This window comes from Mus pahari, chromosome 5, assembly GCF_900095145.1.
Source record: "Mus pahari chromosome 5, PAHARI_EIJ_v1.1, whole genome shotgun sequence".
NCBI lineage: Eukaryota > Metazoa > Chordata > Mammalia > Rodentia > Muridae > Mus > Mus pahari.
This window is the reverse complement of record NC_034594.1, coordinates 5,683,213-5,704,503: the sequence shown is the minus strand read 5'-3', so window position 1 is coordinate 5,704,503 and position 21,291 is coordinate 5,683,213. Positions and strand designations below refer to the sequence as shown.

General features: G+C 40.5%; 1 protein-coding gene across 1 annotated transcript in view; it reads right to left on the bottom strand.

The window, feature by feature from the left end:
- Window positions 1–21,291, bottom strand: part of Col9a1 (collagen type IX alpha 1 chain) — a 75,390-nt gene that overhangs the window by 27,923 nt on the left and 26,176 nt on the right. The window contains exons 12-27 of the mRNA XM_029538329.1: window positions 19,229–19,252; window positions 18,803–18,856; window positions 16,441–16,494; window positions 15,411–15,443; window positions 14,609–14,665; window positions 13,321–13,374; window positions 10,016–10,069; window positions 7,415–7,468; window positions 4,024–4,077; window positions 3,195–3,248; window positions 3,004–3,057; window positions 2,844–2,897; window positions 2,373–2,426; window positions 1,245–1,289; window positions 302–355; window positions 155–208 (exon numbers count right to left, since the gene is read on the bottom strand). Coding sequence (XP_029394189.1) covers window positions 155–208; window positions 302–355; window positions 1,245–1,289; window positions 2,373–2,426; window positions 2,844–2,897; window positions 3,004–3,057; window positions 3,195–3,248; window positions 4,024–4,077; window positions 7,415–7,468; window positions 10,016–10,069; window positions 13,321–13,374; window positions 14,609–14,665; window positions 15,411–15,443; window positions 16,441–16,494; window positions 18,803–18,856; window positions 19,229–19,252 — 807 coding nt within the window. The remainder of the gene's footprint in view (window positions 1–154; window positions 209–301; window positions 356–1,244; window positions 1,290–2,372; window positions 2,427–2,843; window positions 2,898–3,003; window positions 3,058–3,194; window positions 3,249–4,023; window positions 4,078–7,414; window positions 7,469–10,015; window positions 10,070–13,320; window positions 13,375–14,608; window positions 14,666–15,410; window positions 15,444–16,440; window positions 16,495–18,802; window positions 18,857–19,228; window positions 19,253–21,291) is intronic.

Below are 21,291 nucleotides of genomic sequence, written 5' to 3'. Positions count from 1 at the left end.
ATACATGAGATATATAAATTAGTATCCTCATTTTGTTGTCTCTCTGGGCCAGATGTATCTGCACATGCTCAAACATTAACAATCATCCATGCAGCCATCGTAAAGGACACTCAGTGACATCCTCAAAAGGAAGGCACGGCAGACGAGTACTCACTGGAAGGCCCCTGGGTCCCCGAGGTCCAACCTCTCCTGGGGGCCCTTGTTGGCCCTGTGGAAAGGAAAGCAAACAGCGATACAATTAGCCAACGAGTCCAGGTAGCTATCTATCTTAATTGACAGGAAAGCATAAACATAGTCTTACTGGTTTTCCTGAACTTCCCAACTGACCGGGCTTCCCTGGGGCACCCGTGTTACCCTAAAGACAAAAGACAGCGTTTAGAACAATTCAGACAGCGAGTGCAGTCATCAGCCTTCCTTATGCCCACCAGGCATCGCACACCAGGCGTCGCACACCCGGCATCGCACACCAGGCATCGCTTCTAGTAGACAGCACTCATCTCCTGGTTGCATGGTGAGAACCTGGGTGACTACAGCCTCTCTTTCTCGCCTGTGTGTTTGTATGCACATGTGATCGCATGTTCAGGTATGTGTGGGATGTGAGTGCCACTGGGTGTGTGTGAAGGCCAGAGTGTGTTTATTGAGATGGAGTATCGCATTGGCCTGGAATTTGTCAAGCTCATCCTGTAGGCTACGCTGGCTGTTCACGGAAGTGAAATCATCCTTCTAGGATGGTAGGCACACACTTCTCCTCCTGGCCTTCACAGGGTTCTAGGGACCCAACTCAGGCAAGCGCTTCCCAGACGGCACCGCCTCCCCAGCCTCACGTTCTGCTTTATCAAGCTTTATCTCGGTTACTCTAAAGCTCTGTTTTATCATGTTTGTTTTACGTCTTTGTCCTGTTGTTTTAAATGACTTGTTCTTGAATTCTCTATAGAATATAACGTGATGTGAATGCTATAGCTTAATCATATCTTCCTAATTTTAAATAGTCAGAAACTATGAGGCTGTCTCTGTCTTATACTAGCAAAGAATAACAATTTCAGGAAGAAAGTCTCACCAGCTATTTTCCACAGCTGGGAAAGAGATTCGCACATGGACACTTTAAAGGATTTTTGCTTTCTCATTTCTCCCCAAAGTTAAATATAAAATAAAATGCAGGCTGGGCATATTAAAAATTATAACAAAGAATAAACTCATAAAAGCATAAAGCAAAATATTAGCTGCAAGCTCAATTTGTTTTTTACCTTTTCACCGGCAACACCTTTTGCACCAGGGATTCCAGGCACGCCCTAAAGGAACACACACAGATTCTGAGTTTAACCGCCTCATCTGAGGAGCCAACAAATGCCAAACCCTCCTTCTGAGGAGAGGCAGAAGGGACCATGGCAACCTTGAAGACAACCTGCAGAGATGCTGCTTCATAGCGGAGCTGTGTAGCATGAGGCTTTCCCGGGCCTTGTTAAGTGTGTTAAGGGGGAACAAACAAAGAATATCTCCAAACTAAGGTTACTTTTTAGAATGCCTTCAAGTAAGGATTCAGCCCCATCTTCACATGAACAGACCATCTTTAGGGCAGGACAGATGCTCTGGGAATGTAACATTGTTTCTTGTACAGAATAGCCAGTCCCCAATTTGCTCATGTTGGTATAGGGGAGTCTGTATATCCCTGGCAGCTAGAAAAATGCCATATGTTGTAACAGATTGGGAGCCACTTCTTGATGTTACCATGTATCCTTTGTTAACTAAAAAGATTCACTTTCAAACACTCAAACACAAAAACTCAAAAACACAAACTGCATATGAATTTTTGGCCCTGCACTAATAGGGAATACCGATTTTAATGTTTCAACTGTTCAACTATCCTATAACCCAAGACTGGGAACCTTTCTCACCCTGTCCCTGAAAATTATTTCACTCTTCTATCTCAGCTCTGCTAACAAGAACTCCGAGACTGGCTAAAAGTAAGACAAGAGCCAGAGCTGTGTTGTGAGCCATCTTGTGGTTGCTGGAAATTTAACTCAGGACCTCTGGAAGAACAGTCAGTCAGTCCTCTTATCCACTGAGCCATCTCTCCAGCCCTTGCTCTGGACTATTTAAGAAAGATAACAGAAAAGGCAGACCCAAACAATAAATTTAATAGTGCATAAGCAGAATGTACTGTTCTTTTTATGATTCTTGGGTAAATGATCAGCTAGCTAATCATAAGGGGGAATAAAAAAAATAATGAACATTAAAATAATAGAACTAAAAAGAAAAAGAAAAAAATCATATTTTCCTCTAATTGCATAATATATCTATCCCTCCAAATTCATCTTTGTTTTTGTCACACACATCAAGCATGAACATGTAAGAAACAAAAGATTAGCACGTACTGGTAAACCCTGCAGCCCCACGTCCCCGGGAGGTCCAGGCTTCCCTGCTTCACCCTGAAAGCAAGTTCATTTTCACACAATCAGACCTCTAGGAACTGCTGTGTTCTTCTAAGAAAGACAAGTACATGCATTTTAGGTAAAATAGTTTTCCAGCAGCTAACCTTAGGCACACTTTTAAATTACTTAGGTCAGGGTCAGTGGTGGTTAGGACCAAGGACACACATTCAAACATAGAATTTCCTTCAGCCTACACTCATCAGTGGGGCTATTTCGCAGAGTTCCTAAGCCAAGCAAATAAGTATGCTATTTTAATAATAATTTTGCAATTGACATTTCAGTTTAAAATTGAAAGAGAGAGAAGGGAAATGGCAGAGCTCTCTAAGCAAACCTGGTGATGTTATAACGGAATGCCAAGCATACTTATCCACAGTAGAAGATCCCCATTCAGGCAAACCCAGCCCACACATCTACCTTTGTCCCGGGCATTCCTGGGATTCCATCTCGGCCATCTACACCTGGCAAGCCCTATGAGGACACACAAAGAACACACTGTGTCTTCTTTCCTGCAGTCCCACTGCAAGTCAGTAATTATCCTGGAAACTACATGTGACACCCACAACGCGGGACATACCGTGTCTCCTTTTGGTCCCGGGGATCCAGGAATTCCTCGGGAACCTTGAATGCCCTGTAGGCCAGAAGAGATAAAAGAAATAAAACATCCTCAATGATTAAAATGCCCAGGCCATGCCAGATAGGAAAAAACAATAGATACCTCAGAACAACAGGATGCTTTGCAAGGATTCAAACTAGTTTTGTACTCACTCTGTCTCCCTTAGGACCTGCTTCTCCTGGAGGGCCTCGCTGTCCTTGATCACCCTGTATAAACGCAGACGTTCCCCATGTGAACAAAAGTTGCTTATTTAGGAGAGTTTTAAGATTAGGAAGCTTCATCCACATTGAGAACTACTAACTTGTTTTTCAATGTGTATGGATATTTTGCCTCTGTGTATGTCTGTGCACCATTTGTGTGCCTACTGCCTCTGCTCATTTTTCCATTAATTCATTGGCTCTAGGAATTGAATTTAGGGCCTTTCACCTAATAGGAGAAAGCACTCTGCTGCTAAACTATGCCCCTAGCCACCCTCTTCCCCTACCTTTTGTAATGGCAGAGTCGTCACACTAGCCTTGAACTCACCCTGTAGTCCAAGCATGCCTTGAATTTGGGCATCTTTTACCTTGAACTCTTGAGTAGCAGTTATTACAGCCTATACTATCAGACCTGGCTTCTATTTTTCCACTTTAATTACATGCATGTATAAGCTACTTATATATTATATAGATAACATTTTTTTAATCTGGGAGAATCTTAGAAATATGTATTTTGTGATTGATAGTGTTCACTGTAGTCTCAGCATTTGGAAGGCTGGAGCAGGAGGATTACTGCAAGTCTAAGGCCAGCCAGGGTTGCATAGCAAGATGATATACCAATACAAAGGAGAGAAAAGCAGAGGTGGGGGGAGAAGAGAGGGGATTCGAGGAGAGGAGTGGGGAAAGCATCACTGCTTTTAAAAAGTCACTGTTTTGGTTTCTGTTGTTGTTTTGTTTGTCTTTTGTTGTTTGTTTGTTTGTTTGTAAAAGAAAAACTACTTACAGCTGCACCCGGGATGCCCTGAGGCCCAGGCTCTCCATCAAATCCCCGAGCACCCTGAAAACAAAACAAAGAAATAAAACTCAGACCAGTCACACATGCTACATGGCATCTTCATCTTTCTAACGTATACCCACCAGAATAAAAGGAGGCTTTATATTTTAATGCATACTGTATTTGTGAATGAACACCGGAGAGTAAGCCATTAGACACTCCACACATGAAACCGCAAGTGTGTATGGCTCATCATGCTAACAGCACTCAGGATGGTCCTTGATATAACTCTGGATGTTTTAAGATAACAGTGGATCGATTCTCAACTGCTGAGATGAGCTGAAAACTGGGGCTTATTAAGAGGACTTAGCAGGTCTCTTGTATAAGATGTAGTGGTCAGTCCCCAGAAGTCTCAGGATACCTATGGGAATTCATTAATGCCAGAGGGCTGAGAGCCTCCAGGTGAGTGTTCTACAGTGCCACAGATGTGAGGGACTTCTACAACTCTTGAAACCACCACATGTAAATAAAAGTAAGTCATATGACTATGTGATTCAGAAGAGTAAACTATTAAGACTGTTAGAGGGATCTAACATATATTCATAAAACATATTCACTTTATATATAGTAACCTACTTTCTCCAGATATATCCAACTTTCACTGTGATAACATAGGAACTAGCTAGATCAGCAGTTGTCAACCTTGTTGTGACCCTCTAATATACTTCCTCGTGTTACGCTGACCCCGAACCATAAAATTATCCCATTGCTACTTCATTACTGTCATTTTGCTACTGTTATGAACCATAATGTAAATATTTGATATGCAGGATTTATTTTCTTCTTCTTCTTCTTCTTCTTCTTCTTCTTCTTCTTCTTCTTCTTCTTCTTCTTCTTCTTCTTCTTCTTCTTCTTCTTCTTTGGTTTTTTGAGACAGGGTTTCTCTGTGTAGTCCTGGCTGTCCTGGAACTCACTTTGTAGACCAGGCTAGCATCAAACTCAGAAATCCACCTGCCTCTGCCTCTGCCTCCCAAGTGCTGGGATTAAAGGCGTGTGCCACCACCGCCAGGTGGATTAATTTTCATTGTTACAAACTGACCCAAAGGGGTTATGACCCAGAGGTTGGCAACCACTGGTCTAAATGCTTTTTTTCAGGGTTAATCATCTGGAAATGATCCTGACTTGGCAACAGAATAGATACCGTCTTATTTTCTTCATTAGAATCAAAAGGTGACTTTGTTTTAGAAACAAAACTACAGTGGTTTTTGTGCTCACTACACAGTGTCCTCAACAAAGCACAGGCTCCATCTTGAAATGTTCTTCTCCTCTACAAAGTAAATAAGAAAGCACAAGGATAACTTGAGCGGATGGATGGTCTCCTAACAATGTAGGTGAAGTAAAAAGGTGATCAAACCAAGTTGAAAGCAGCAGAGAATTTTGGGTGGATATCAGTCCAGTCGAAGCAGGTAGACCTCACATATAATAACAATGAAAACCTAGAAATCCTTTGATAGAAAGTTCAGAAGCTGGCAGACTCAAAGAGGAAAGAAAACTCTATGGAAGCAGAGGGACCACAGAGCCCCACAGTTCTTTGATCCCTAAAAACCAGAACAGAGCAGAGACATTCTCCATTCACCAGAAAAGAAAGGATGTCAAAGACCTGAAAAAGACACTGAGTTCCTCATTCACCCTGCATTGCGAGCACGCACCTCCGCCTTTGCATGATGGAAATAGCTTTGATGCACTCTCACTCAGGAGAGAGCTCTCTGTACCTTATTGCAGTCCAGCATGAGCTCAGACCGGAAGTGCTGTTACTAAGTAACCATTCCACATCTGCGTTCACAAGAGGAGCTGCCTTTTTTTTTTTTAAAGCAATTTGACAGAAATAAAGAGAAATGAAAAATTTTGAAAACTATCGAATAGAGAACTACCTCAAATAAAGAATACATCAAGAACAGTAATTGGGTTTCAAGGAGAGGTCGCCGATTTTATGGAGTGAGTGAAATCTGAAGGAAAATGATAGCCTGGGTGTCAACTACACTGAAATAAATGGACTTTATTACGTAATAACCGAGAGTAAGGTAGAATGTTACTTAAAGTGGTATGGATGTAAAAATATATGGGGCTTCAGTGTGTGGGGTTTTTTGGTGGTTGTTTATTTGTTTGTTTGTTTTTAGAAATACCTTAGAGGAAATGGAAAAAGAAAACAGGTAGAAAAATATCTAGAAGAGATTGAGTGAGAGGAGAGATAGAAGAAGCCGTGATAGACAAACCAGGCTCACAGGTCATAGGATGTGCAGCTCTTCTGACATGGGCTTACCTTGGTCTACTGAGTATCAACAAGGAAAACTTACTGTTACTTAATTTTAACTAAAGATCACTGTGCTTCGTGGAACTGATACAAAGTAGCAAAGCTAGCTGGGGAGAGAGCAGCACCAGGGCCCAAATTGTTGAGGAGCAAAAATGTTTAAACATTCTATGGTCCCGTATACTGGCTTTCTAAATAAGCTTTCTAAAAAAAATGTTGACAGCTTTTGCTCCAGCACTAGACACAATCCCTCCACCACACACCTTCCACACACACAAGGCAATATTGCTGAGAGTACTATGAATGGCTTCCATTGTTTTTCCTTAGGAGAGCCACTCCACCAAGCATCACACGCCTTCATCCTTCACCATTAACTGCACCTCATCCTCATGACATTCTGAAGTCAGCTTTGCATGAGCTCTCCCAGATGGCATATCAAGATTAAGCCCCTGCTTTGGGTGGAGCTTCCTGGTCCTGCGTGACTGCAGCTGTGTGTCTTTCTTGACTGCATTATAGTCGAATATTTACTAACCTGCCTTCCAAGGAAGAAATACACTTAATGTAAACCTATTCCTGAGCTTGCAGACTCCTTGCACCAGAAAAGCCAGGAAAACCTAACTTCTAAAAGTAGTCAAGGACCAGCTAGTGACTGTGGTCATAACTGTATGGAGGAGGCAGGGAGACTAACAGGATCCCAGGATCCTAGGAGATACAACGTTTTCCCTTGCCTTTCTCTTTCCATCTTGTCTTTGCCTTGCTGGAGCTGAAGTACGCCAGCATTGTGTCAGAGTTATTTATGAGTACAAGTTACAAATACTGACAAAACTCAAATATTATACCCCCACTTACTCTAATTTACCTAAAACAGTACTTGCCCTGCCCATGGGTTCTGCACCACAAATTCCACCAAGAATATGTGGGGAGAAATGCCTATGTAGTGAACAATTACACATAGTTTTCTTGTTGTAGTCAATAATTACAAAACTGCTTTATGAAGAATGACAAAAATAAACATATAGATTATAAACTAACAAGTGACGATGGTAGAGGTAAGATCACTTTTATACTCTGACTTTATCATAGATATCTTACTTTTTCTCCTTTGTCTCCAACTATGCCAGTGATGCCTCTTAGACCTTGAGTTCCCTGGAAAAGTGAAAGGGGGGGGGGGTGTAAATGGTTCCAGTGAAAGCACACATTTCTTTAAAAGTCTTTTTGTACATACTAATCCAGAAGTGCATCATCATAATGAAAGGAAACATCAGGAAATGTCCATAGCACAAGGAAAACATTTCTGGTTTAAAAAGAAAAATCAAAGTAAAATTCAAATGCTTATACCCTTTAGTAAAATTCTACACACCTTTATGCAAATTGAGTTGACACAATGTTAGATAGCCAAAATGGTAAGTAGGAACAACTGAGACAATATTTTTTGACATTTTTAAACTCACTACCAGAACCTAAACTACCATTTCCACCTAATTTGAGGTGTGTTGGGGGTAACACTGTTGTAACCCTTAAAACAATAGCTACCTACGAATCTATGCTATCAAAGGCAGGCAGTTCCAGTCGAACCCATAAATGTTTATATGGCAGAAACAGAGCCTGGCTTTCCATCAACCACTTGTCACCAGGATTTATTATGATATTCCTATGATAAAGGGTGTTCTGGATTCCAACGTGATGTAGTTCAAACTCACCACACGCACAGGAGTGAATAAGCCTACGCGTGAGGATTAGCGTGGGTTTTAGCATCTCTTTCAGTAGTGGAATATTGCTAATCCCATGGTAGAGGGATTTTCATGAACCACCTGATAAAGGGTGAACCTGGGTGCTTTCTGGGGTACTGTGAGTGGGTGCTCCGTGAACAGTTAGCTATGTCAGACATCTGTCCACTTACGAAATTGGCTTATCATAAAGGTGCTTTAGAGTGGTTATAGTGTTCATCTTCATGCATGGAAAAGATGACACAGTTCCAGGACCAGCCTTCCTTTATCTAATTCAGTCACAAATTCTCTGTCAGTCAATCAGAAATGGTCTGAAATTCCCAAGTACAGTATGAGCCAGCCTAGATTAACAACTTCAAGCGAAATGTGGTCATATCGGATTAAGCTGCCCTTGCTTATACAGCTCGTTTGCTGGTGCTGTAAGTAATTCCTGTACACACAATAAAATAATGAACAGTACCGGTAATACTGGAACTCCATGAATACACTCTTACAAGGACTACTAGTTGTAGAAATATATAATAGAAACTTTATTTTTATAAATCTGTATGATGCTTTATAAGTGTATTTGTTCTCTCGGATATAAAAATTTGTGACTTTCAGAAACATTTGGATATATCTCCTCCCAAACACCAAGATGTCAACAGACACTGACAGTAACTCCCAGTGGACCCTTTGAGCTACACAATATAAATCTTTGAGAATGGATTGTTTTGAAAATATATAAATCTATACCTAATTTTCATCAGATCCAACAAATCAAAAGCATATAAACTACACTGGGGTACTCTAACCCATGGAGTAAGAATCCAGCTCCTTAATGTCTCTAGCAAAGGCTCAGGGAAGGCAAGATTCTGGTGACGATAACCACACTCTTCCACAATGCCCTCTTGAAGGTTTCATATGGCCCAGAGGAAGAAACCATTTCTAGATGTTCATAAGCATGACTTTTAGCCTTAAACTCTGGCTAAACACCGAGATGCGGAGCCTCACTAACTCCACATAAAGACTAGTTAGTCCTGGGGACTGGAGCCATGGCTCGGCAGTTAAGAACACTGACTTCTCTTGCAGAAGACCTGAGTCCAGTTCTCAGCACCCACTCATGGCACCTCACAACTGTCTATAACTTAAATTCTAAGGAATCTCCAAGGAATTGCATGCACATGGTACCATACATACATGCAGGCAAAACACTCATACACATAAAATAAATAAATATTTGTTTACAAAAGGACTAGTACTGTGGGCAAGAGTAATGCAGGTAAAGAGACGCCGAGTTTGTCTCCTCTGTCTCTTTGGTGGTAGCCTTTACATAGGCCGCACTTCCGTAAGCTTCAAATGTTTAAGGAATCTTCAACGGTTATTATTTCTCTATTTTAGACAAAGGAGTTAACAACTATGCTTTCACTTGGTACAAAACAAACATTAATTCCAGACAATCAAGCATCCTAAAATGAAGTATGCTCGTGTCCAACTGTCTTACTCAATAGCGAAGCAGTTGTTGGACTGCGCACTAAGAGACATGGTAATGAGCCGCTAAGAACATTCTAGATAGTGATGTCTTTCCAGAATGAATTACAGTAGTTCCACAGATTATAAACCCACTGTGTGTTCAATGGATATAAGATGTTTTCTTCTGTCCCTCCACAGCACTGCTGAAATTGAAATGGAGTGTCCTCTTGGGCTTACCATTTCCCGTCGGGTTATGAAGTCCTGGAGCCTACATATAATTTTACATAGAACATTTCTTTTTAAACAAACAAACAAACAAAAATGTCTTGAAGGTGCAATAGGGCCTCTCTTGTTATAGAAAGCAGTGACTGCCTACTGCTGTCTGGATGGAAACAGAGAGTGTTGAATTCATATAATGCACTGCTATTAATCCAGATGCTAAAAGACGTAAATACCTAATCATTTAAAAGATTTGCTTATCCTAGGTAAACAATAATTAAAAAAAATACTTTACTGGAGGTCCTTGAGCACCAACTTCTCCCAGTTCCCCCTGGTCACCCTCTTCACCCTAAAATGGAACAAAGAGAATCACAATGAATGTTCCTCTAGCAAACTCTGATATAACCCAATGGTAGATCACTTGTTGGGCATACCAAAGCTCTGAGTTCAGCAGAGAGAGAGAGAGAGAGAGAGAGAGAGAGAGAGAGAGAGAGAGAGAGAGAGAGAGAGAGGTGTCTGACTTCTCTCTCTTGCAGAAAGGTAACTCTACAGAATGAGAAGATACTAAATATAGTTTTTAACAATTCTTTCATAACGGTGAGATTATTCATGAGAAAAATTATTTACCTTTATTACATATTAAAATCAATTCTGTCATTTAATTATTGATATATAGTTTATTGACTTGTTTTTCTTGCTTATCATTTTATATCACATTTAATAATTATTTATATAAATATAATATACTTTTATGATAATTTCCATAGATTCTACCTTATGTTTACAAGTTTTTTTTCACACACAATAAAAACAAGTATACCCAGAAAATTTAACAGCTGTATTAATAGGTAACATTAAAGCACTTAGTACAAAAAGCTAGATTGTGTTTCACTTTGTTATTTTGCATTTATTTTTTCAGAGCAGGCATGTGCATACTACATGCATCTGTGGAAGTCAAAGAACAACGTACAGGATTTGGTTCTCTCCTGCAAGCACACGGATTCTAGGGAATCAAGCTATGGTAGGCTTGAGGGCAAGCATCTCTACCCACGGAGCCAACCCACAGGCCCTGGAACTTAAGGTTTAAGTGAGTTATGAAGTAAGTCTTCATACCAAGACTAAATCCAGAGTCTACTAGAACTTAGGATAGACAGTGGGTAAGGCAGGCCCGCAGTAGTGCAATTACTAGTTAGTGCAACGGATAATCACTAGGCGAGTGCTGTCAAAGATGTATTTACTTTCTTTACATGTGTCAACCTAGTAAAAACACTCACAGACACAGTCAACAAGTTAGCAGACCTACACTAGTGAGAGTGGTATGACTGTAAAACATTATAAAATCGCCTAAGAGAAGGAGTTTACTATGCTACTATGCAGGAAGTAAAATTATTAGATGTTTATATGATGACGACATGGTGCCTATCGGTCCAGAGGGCACCAAGTTGCCAGGAACTGGATTGAACGGCCATGTGAATGCAGGCACCTGAACCAGGGGCCTCTCTGCAAGTGTAGCTGCTAAGCCATCTCTCCAGCCCCATGTGAATATTACTAACACATACTGCTTGTTTGTCCAGCACAGCTATCAAGTCAGCGCAACACTGATTAATAGTCCCCTGTAAATTCCCTTATCAGGGTATGGCGTAGTTCTCACAGAGTTCTCCATAAAACTTGGAGCAGCGTGTTTGAATTAAACGTTTCTCCTGCAGATGAAAAGCATCTGCCTAATCAATAACTGCAAATTTTAAATGACAGGTTTTGGAGGAACTACTTATTATCATTTTTACTGAATTTTGCATGGATACTGAAGTGCGGCATAATGGTGCCAAGACCGTCATCTTGTTAGGATTTCACTAGTCACTCTTGTATCCATTCAAAGCTAGACTGTGGGTCTGAATGGGAACGGAGCCCAGGCCCTTCTTAACACTGCATTGTCCCTTCGGTGGCTCAATTATCAATGACCTACTGTCTTCCTGTCTCCTCATATTAATTTTGAAAGTCACCACTTAAAGTTTAAGGAGGCACAAAACTTGTCAAATGAACTAAAGGAATGTTGTTCAGCATCAAGTGGACATTTGTTTAATTGCATATTTAAAAAAATGCAAGTTTCCCACACAAAGACCAAAAGCACATTTTAGGTTCCATATAACTAATCTGTGGTCGCCCAAAATAGACTTTTTTTTGGGCATAGGGGAAAGCACTCTGACTGACAGCTCTCGTCCTAAGTCCTGTGGGTGAAAGCAGAGGAAAGGAAAAGGGGTCAACAACACAGAGAGATGGATTGAGGCATTGAGATGAACAGCAGTCTACTCCCCACATCATTACACACATCGCAGAAGTAGCTCTGGGTCTAATTGAATGTTCTTGCTCGCCTGTTTTTGTGGTGAGCTAGTGTTCTCATATATTAATATGTCATGTTTAATTTAGTCATTCCCCTACGATTGATCATTAATTTTATTCACTTCTGAACTCTCAGAACTTGGAATAAGCCGTGGCACAGAGCAGGTCCTTGATAAATATTAACTGAATTTTCAAAATTACAGCTTTAAAAGTTCAGTGGAAGAATGAGCATGCAGGGGAACAGGGAGTTCTCCTTTTCTATTCTACTCAAGTTTGACATCAGAAACTCAGCTATTTCATTCCAGATAAATAAAATACCTTTACTATTCACAGACTTTGTAATAAAAGACTGAAAATAATTGACACACTGTAATAGGGCACAGAAACTGGCTTATTTATCATGCTTATACAAGTGAGGTTATTCAACAGACTGATTTAAGCTAAGGAATTCAAGGGCATTAATACTCACAGATATTTTACTCAAAAAAATAAATTGCCTCTCCAACTCATTACTGTGGGGAGCAGGGGAAGGCGAACATTTTACTACAACCCAGTCAAGATACAAGCACAGACACAGTCAACAAATTAGCAGGCCTGCATTAGTAAGAGTGGTGTGGCTTTGTTAAATGTTACGAATTTTACTCAGCGTCTACTATGCAGGAAGTAAAAGTATCCTTATAATACGAAGAAATGGTGGCCAAATTGCCTTGCTTTAAGTGTCAGCTTTTTTTGGTGGAGGCCAATCATCCCAGTGCTATGTTGATTCCATATTTCTATCCCAATAATAACATGTTATCACTAAGTTCCAGCTACTTCAAACCTAAGTTACAGTGAAATGACATCAAAAATAGACAAGTTAGTGCATAGCTTGAGAATTAACTCACATTCAAACCAGTTATCTACCAGATCTTGTGTTTCCTACTCTCAAACCACTTTGAAAAGTGTACAATTATCATAAACCTCAGGGAATTAAAGCAACTAGTGGCATGTTTGTCACCAACCTCGATTAAAAAAAAAAAAACAAACTAAACATGATATACTAGAGATGGAAAGAAAATGTAGTCAGTATGTGAGAACACAGAAAAAAATTCTAACATTTTCTTTGTCATTTCAATAACTGAACAGCTTAGAGTATTAGCCTTAGAATATACCAAGAATTTACTTGCCAAAGAATAAAGTATCACACTTTCCTGCTCCTTATAATTTCTTGGAGTGAAAATAATCACTATAGGCACAGTGACCTACTAAATGTTCTTTCCTTACCTTGTGTCCTTGTCTTCCTGGCTCGCCGATTTCTCCTTTTGCTCCTTTATGGCCCTAACAAATATGAAAATAGATACAAAGAAATGAAGCTGTTCTGGGCTTGACACCAAAAAATGATCAGAAGGCTCACACCATTGTTCTGCCTCCCTAAATCTGTGTTAAAATACTACAAAACAGAATATGTCACAAAGCTCAACTTTGCCTCTGACTTTACAGCCCCATGTACACTATGTGACTGGCTTATATGATAAGCATTAGCTTTAGGTAAGAGGAGAACCTCTTCTAGACCAGCAGCCGCTCTGCTATCCAGCTCAGCAACACAGCGCACTGCTACCTGCCTCCTCTCCCCCTGACCCTGCTCCCTCCCCAGGGTTAGGTTCAAAGCCTTCAGTCTTCCTCAGCACCAGTAACGTAAGGCTTTCAGAAGTTGACCCAGCTATCCCTTGCTCTCTGGTGACCACTTTGAAACTTCTTCTGCCCCACCCACGCCACCCTTGGTCAGCTCCTTCCTGGTCCCCACCTGTGCCAAGGGCTCCCAGGCTGGGAACAGTCACAAGAGGCTCAGCTACAACTTCCGCCTCTCTCTGGTCTTTTGTAAAAGGAAGCCTCTGATGCAGGCCTAGACTTCCTGCAGTCCCAGAACCCAGCAAAATGCACTTAAAGAAAACATTTTGGAAAACCCTTTTGCCTCAGGGCCTTCTAGATCATAACAGAACAGGAAGGGTCTGGAATTACTCAGAATCATGTTAGACTCAGAGACTGTCAAGCCAAGCTATTTATCTCCAGGATTTGTTTTTTGGTTATTTGGGGTTATTGTTGTTGTTGTTGTTGTTTGGGTTTTTTTTTTCTAAATAGACAATTTTGAAGTATCATAATGACAAAGGGGGAGAAAACCACCTTCAGGAAAATCTATTCTATCCAGTTTTCCCAATACTTTTTTTTTAACCAGAACATTGTCAAGTTCACATATACAAAATGTATATACACAGTCTCCCTCCATATCTCTACCACTATCTTCCCCATAGGAGGCAAAGATCTGGCCCTGGACTGCATGTTCAAGTTTCCTGGTCCAGTGCATGTTATGGGCATCTCCTTCCTGAACTGCAGACATTCTTTAGCTAAGCATATGCACCTCAATAGGGGCCTCTCGGGGGCACTGGTTAGAATTTCCACCCAGACAGAGAAAGCAAAGGCAGACTTGACTAATCCATCTAAGATCCATGGCTCGATACTCTCTCTTCCTCTGTATATAATCCTCTTGAGAATAGAATAATAAAATTATTCTTACCCTCATGCCTGGTAGGCCTGGATATCCAGAGCGACCTGGTGGACAGGAATTGGGGCACTGAAAGAGAGAAGGAAGAAGAGAGATAAACCAGAGTACCCATCTTGTGACAAGACGGGATTTTTTTCAAGGAAACGCCAAAGCAATAATAATCATTAAATAACTGCTAATATCTTTTTCCTTTGTTTTTCTTTTAAATAGAGAAAGTGCAAAGCATTCAATAGATACCCTGCCATGCGCTCATCTTCTGCCTGTTATGTGTTAATAGTTTGTCATATCTATCTCAGGTTTTATAAAAGAAATGAAATTCTTGACAGTGGATTATACCCAGGCCTTATCTGGTTTCTTCCTTCTATATTGAAACAGCCCTATCCTGAGGTCACAACCTTTCACCATGGCCTTACATCAGAGCTGTTTACCACCAGCATTTGACTACTCGTCTAAACATAAAGCATCTCCCCAAACCGGAGTGCTCTGGTGAAAAATCACACGACAGGCATGAAGCCAAAGGCTGGAGAAGAAACAAAAATCCTTCTCTAGTAAGAAACCTAACACAGGCTGGGACTACATAAGCCTCAAGTCCCACGCGGCTCTACAGGGTAAGTTAAAGTGAAACACGGAAGTCTAGTATATTCCAGTCAGATCACTTTAAAGGGAGATCATCTGAAGACTATGTGGTCTTTAAATTAATACTACTGTCTTGTACATATGTATAAAACATCATGATTAAACCCATTGTTTTATATTATTATATGCTAATAAGAAAGAATTGCAAGTCAAATTGTATCAATAAGAAAAGCCTTACCAATGGGTCTCCATCATGAAATCCAATTGTTCCCTAAAATTAAGAATAAAATAGATGATTTCTTCTAACTTATGAACAATAGAAATTTTCAATGTTCAAAAATATAATAATATTAGTTTTATAATATACAAGGGAAAATACAAACATATATGTTAATGTTTGAATATTTGATTAATGGGTAATACCTTCAAAGATCCTTAAATCTTATCCTTAAATAAAATAGCTGGTTATCTGATTTCAGAGGATAAATGACTGGCAATATAGACAAAGTAGGACACTCTGACAGGTAAATAAAAACATAGAGTATCACACACTTCAACCATTTTTATTTATACTATGAAAAACTTAGCAAGAACTAATTTGTTCAAAAACGCTTCTTCTGCATGCCAAAGTTTTGAGCACATAAGAAATTACAACTATTAAAAAGCTGCAAATAAATAAGGTATCTCCTGGGGAAACTGTCTTTTAGATTACTGTGGTTCCTCTATTGATTCTAAAATGAACCAGGCTATAAGAGGATAAGGAAGGAAGGAAGGAAGGAAGGAAGGAAGGAAGGAAGGAAGGAAGGAAGGCAGGCAGGCAGGCAGGCAGGCAGGCAGAAAGAAAGAAAGAAAGAAAGAAAGAAAGAAAGAAAGAAAGAAAGAAAGAAAGAAAGAAAGAAAGAAAGAAAGAGAGAGAGAGANCAGAAAGAAAGAAAGAAAGAAAGAAAGAAAGAAAGAAAGAAAGAAAGAAAGAAAGAAAGAAAGAAAGAAAGAAAGAAAGAGAGAGAGAGACAGAGAGAGACAGAGAGACAGAGAGACAGAGAGACAGAGACAGACAGAGACAGACAGAGAGAGAGACAGAGAGAGAGACAGAGAGAGAAGCAAAGAAAGAAACAAAGAAAAAAAGAAACAAAGAAGTGAAAAGAGCTGTAGCCATTTTGGAACTGGAAAGCAATGATTTAATTAATAGACACTTCCACATTTGTGTCTGCAGTTTCTTCAGCCCTCATTCTCAGATGCAAACACAATTTAAACTGAAAATCACTTACACTGGGTCCTGGGGGTCCAGGAGGGCCAGGTGGTCCTCTTTTCCCAGGGTCACCCTAGGTCATTTCAAAATAGAGACACAGTAGTTACACAAGGTTCAGAACACAGAACATAAAACCAAAGAGTCATGGGAAAATGGTATTACTCAAAAGTCTGGCAGAACTCAGGCAGTCATCAACGGACCACCAAGCTCAAACGAAGGAATTCTGGCCTCAACAAGGTAGAAAACAAACCAAAAAAAGACACAGGGGGGGGAACATAAACCAACTATCCATAGGATAATGACTCTACCCACATGAAACACAAACCAGAATCCCCATGAATTGTTCTAGCTGGTCTACAGGTGAACCAGAGTAGCCAGTGTTACTAATGTCGTTCAGACAACTAAAGCAAAAGAGAGCTTGTGTTCAGCCTGAAGCTGAGCGTGGAGGCTCTATCCCTGCAAAGCCCTGTCTTGCTTCTGCAGTCCGCCTACCCTGATCTGTCACTGAGCACTTGCAATGGACGGTTAAGCAAAGAGAGCTAAGTTCTAATAAGCCACACAGATGAAGGCAGTGCAAGTTACTCTGGCTTTACTGTTGGCACCTTTTCCTTCTTAATATTTTACATAAAAAGTCAGGAGCATCATAAGTATTCTACATATATGATCATTTCTATTCATTCATTCATAACATATAAGTAGGTAACTTTGCAACAGAAAACATAAATAAGGAAGAAAGATACCTGGAATCTCTACCTCGCACCAGTTAAAATGGCTAAGATCAAAAATTCAGGTGACAGTAGATGCTGGCAAGGATGTAGAGAAAAAGGAACACTCCTCCATTGTTGGTGGGATTGAAAGCTGGTACAACCACTCTGGAAATCTGTCTGGCGGTTCTTCAGAAAATTGGACATAGTACTACCAGAAGATCCAGCAATACCTCTCCTAGGCATATACCCAGAAGATGTTCCAACTTGTAATAAGGACACATGCTCCACTATGTTCATAGCAGCATTATTTATAATAGCCAGAAGCTGGAAAGAACCTAGATGTCCCTCAACAGAGGAATGGATACAGAAAATGTGGTACATTTACACAATGGAGTACTACTCAGCTATTAAAAACAATGAATTTATAAAATTCTTTGGCAAATGGATGAATCTGGAGGATATCATCCTGAGTGAGGTAACCCAATCACAAAAGAACACACATGATATGCACTCACTGATAATGGGATATTAGCCCAGAAACTTAGAATACCCAAGATACAATTTGCAAAACACATGAAACTCAAAAAGAAGGAAGACCAAAGTGTGGATACTTCGTTCCTCCTTAGAATGGGAAACAAAATACCCATGGAAGAAGTTACAGAGACAAAATTCAGAGCTGAGATGGAAGGAAGGACCATCCAGAGACTGTCTCACCTGGGGATCCATCCCATCATCAGCCACCAAACCCAGACACTATTGCATAGGACAGCAAGATTTTGCTGACAGGACCCTGACATAGCTATCTCTTGTGAAGCTATGCAAGTGCCTGGCAAACACAGAAGTGGAGGCTCACAGTCATCTATTGGATGGAACACAGGGACCCTAATGAAGGAGCTAGAGAAAGTACCCAAGGAGCTAAAGGGGTCAGCAACCCTATAGGAGGAGCAACAGTATGAACTAATCAGTACCCCCAGAGCTCGTGTCTCTAGCTGCATATATAGCAGAAGATGGCTTAGTCGACCATCATTGGGAGGAGAGGTCCTTGGTCTTGTGAAGATTATATGACCCAGTACAGGGGAATGCTAGGGCCAAGAAGTGGGAGTGGGTGGGTTTGGGATCAGGGTGGAGGGAGGGTATAGGGGACTTTCGGGATAACATTTGAAATGTAACTGAAGAAAATATCTAATAAAAAACAGGAAAAAAGATACCTAGAATCTGACCCCTTTCCTCAGTGAGCTCATAATTTCATACCTTGTCATAATATCAGTGCTTCAACATATTTAAATATTTACAGAATATCACATGAAACACCTTTTATCAACAATTTTCTCAATCAAGTTCACTTTCTTCCTGTTTAATTATAATTAAATTCTGATTATAATTTAATGCATCTACTTTAAATATGCATAGTGACAACAGAGCACTGTTGTTTAATTTCATATAAATATTTTAACACAAAAGCCACTGGATTCCAATCCTAGATGAGAGCGTAACAATGGATGACACCCCCTAATTTGAAACTCGATCTAGAAGTTACGAAGCAATGCTTAACTGAAATAAAATACATCTACACTCTGGAGTTTCGGGAGGAGGTGGACAGCGGGGTTCTGCCTTCACCAACAGCACCTACTTTCAAGTTAGCAAATGTCAATCAAGGTGCACCAGGGTACTCACAATAGGGCCTACTCGGCCAAGTTCTCCAGGAAGTCCTGTGGTCCCAGGAGGACCCTGAAATCAACAAATCAAAGGGACAAACTGATTTATGCATACTTTCACAGTCTATCACAAATTCGATTGAAGATGATAAATAACAGACTCAGAATTATCTATCTTTGCTAGTGTTGGCTTGTGGAAAGAGCATAATTCGTTTAACAAAACTCTACTGATTTAACAAGAAACAGAAATTTCCTAAATTGGTAATTTTCCTATTTGGGATCCCTATTTGGCAGAATAAGGGTCTTGCCATTAGGAACTATGTATCATTATATAGACAAGTCTATAAGCCCCACTGGTTACAGTAGTACATACAGAGTCACATCAGACTTTTAGAAATAAAATACTTTCTAGATTTGTAAAAATAAACAATGAAACAATACTTACAGGGGGTCCTGGGATACCACGGCCCTAAAAGATCAAAATAAGAATGGTTATGGATTGTGGCTTAAATGTCATAGAAGCGTAGTCAGAGACATGGCTCAGTTCACAGGAGCTGGCACACTCCTGCTGTGTAAGTAGACACTGCTGGATGGAAGCAGCAACGCCACTCTGCCTCAGATGAAGCCAGAAGCTTGTCTCTGGTCCCCAGGCCTTCCTCTGATTCTATGCTGCCTAGTACTGGTCTGCTAAGGATTTTAAACAGAAACTCCAAGTAAAGAATCCATGGGTGCTCACCCTCCCGCACAGATGTGAAGAAGCCGTTTATGCTCAGCCTCACTCAGCAAGGCACAACCAGATGAGTAAAAGATTTTCTTCATCTCTTTAAAAAATCGGCATTAAAGACAACACAGCTTTCTGGGTTGTAATAGATGATATTTAGATATTCCCCAAACAAGTCACAGGCACATAGAACAAAGAGGTAACATTTTTTTAGAGATATATCCCCTTTGGACTAGAGAGATGGCTCCTTGGTTAAAAGTGCCGAGTGCTCTCAGAGAGCACAGGAGTTCTGTCCCAGCACTGACAGCAAGTGGCTTATACCATCTGTAATGGAAATTCCAGGGAATTCAAGGCTTCCAAGGCATTTGCATGTACATAAAACACGTAAACTCATGCAGACTCAAGCATCCATAAATAAAAAGTAAATTGTTAAATTTATTTTCTCTTTTAGCAGGTCTGCTTATCTTTCTACATACTAAGTATAATAGATATTTAAATTAACTTGGTATCATTCCTGAAATTACTTCTGATGGGATCTTTATGGAATATGCTATTTGGTTTTAAAGCTCCTCATTCTACCTCTCTTTCCTCTGTCCTTTGTATCCCATGGTCAAAGCAGAATATACACAATTATGGGTTGAAACCACATCTTGCTCATCCATCCCATCTTAGTCCCAACACAGAGAGTAGTATATAAAAAACTCCAACGAGCAGGAAAACAGATATAACTGATATAGCGAATGAAGTCAGGGTATCTATTACTGACACAAAACACCAAAAGCAAAAAATCAAGCTAGGGAGGGAAGGGTTTATTCAGAGTATAATTCCACATTGCTGTTATCAACAAAGGATGTCAGGACAGGAACTCAAACAAGGAAAACAAGAACTGTAGGCAGGAGCTGATGCAGAGGCCATGGAGGGGAGCTGCTTACTGGCTTGCTTCTCCTGGCTTGCTCAGCCTGCTCTCTTATAGAACCCAGGACCATCAGCCCAGGGATGGCACCACCCACCATGAACTGGGCTTTCTTCATTGATCACTAACTGAGAAAATGCCTTACAGCTGGATCTCGAGGAGGCTTTTCCTCACCTGAGGCTCCTTCCTCTCTGACGACTCTAGCTTGTGTCAAGTTGGCACACAAAACCAACCAGTACAGAAAGACAAGCATCAGGGTTTTTTGTTTTGTTTTTAAGTTACGAATCCTAGATTTTATATAGATCCATGCAATCATCTATACGTGATCTAAAAACAGAAGTGTAACTGTCTCAAGTGCCAATAGAAAGGGACGAGTGGGTGATAGGAAGCAAACAGCAGGTGAAGAGGGGAGAGAACACAGGCTAATGACAACAGCAAAGAGTGCCAAGAGCATGCAAGAAAGGAGAAGCGAGCCTAGAAGCACACACACACACACACACACACACACACACACACACACACCACTGCACTTCCCTGTTGAGCAATGTAGGGCAGAAGTGAGTAGTGAGATAGCTCATTGGTTGAGGTTTTACCAGACCCACATCTGTGAGTGGCATGGCGCATGACTGAGATTTAAATTATTAGACCATACTTGGATAGTTATACTATTGCTCAAGGTATGTTTTCTGGCATTGAAACAGGACCAGCAGCTGAAGCTTGGCAATGCGGCTCACATCTGTAATCCCAACCCTCAGGAGGCTGAGGCAGAAGGAGAAGTATGAGACTGAAGCTCTGCTGGACTGTACGGTAAACTCCAGGAGTGAAGCTATCCTGGACTGTACGGTAAACTCCAGGACGGAAGCTATCCTGGACT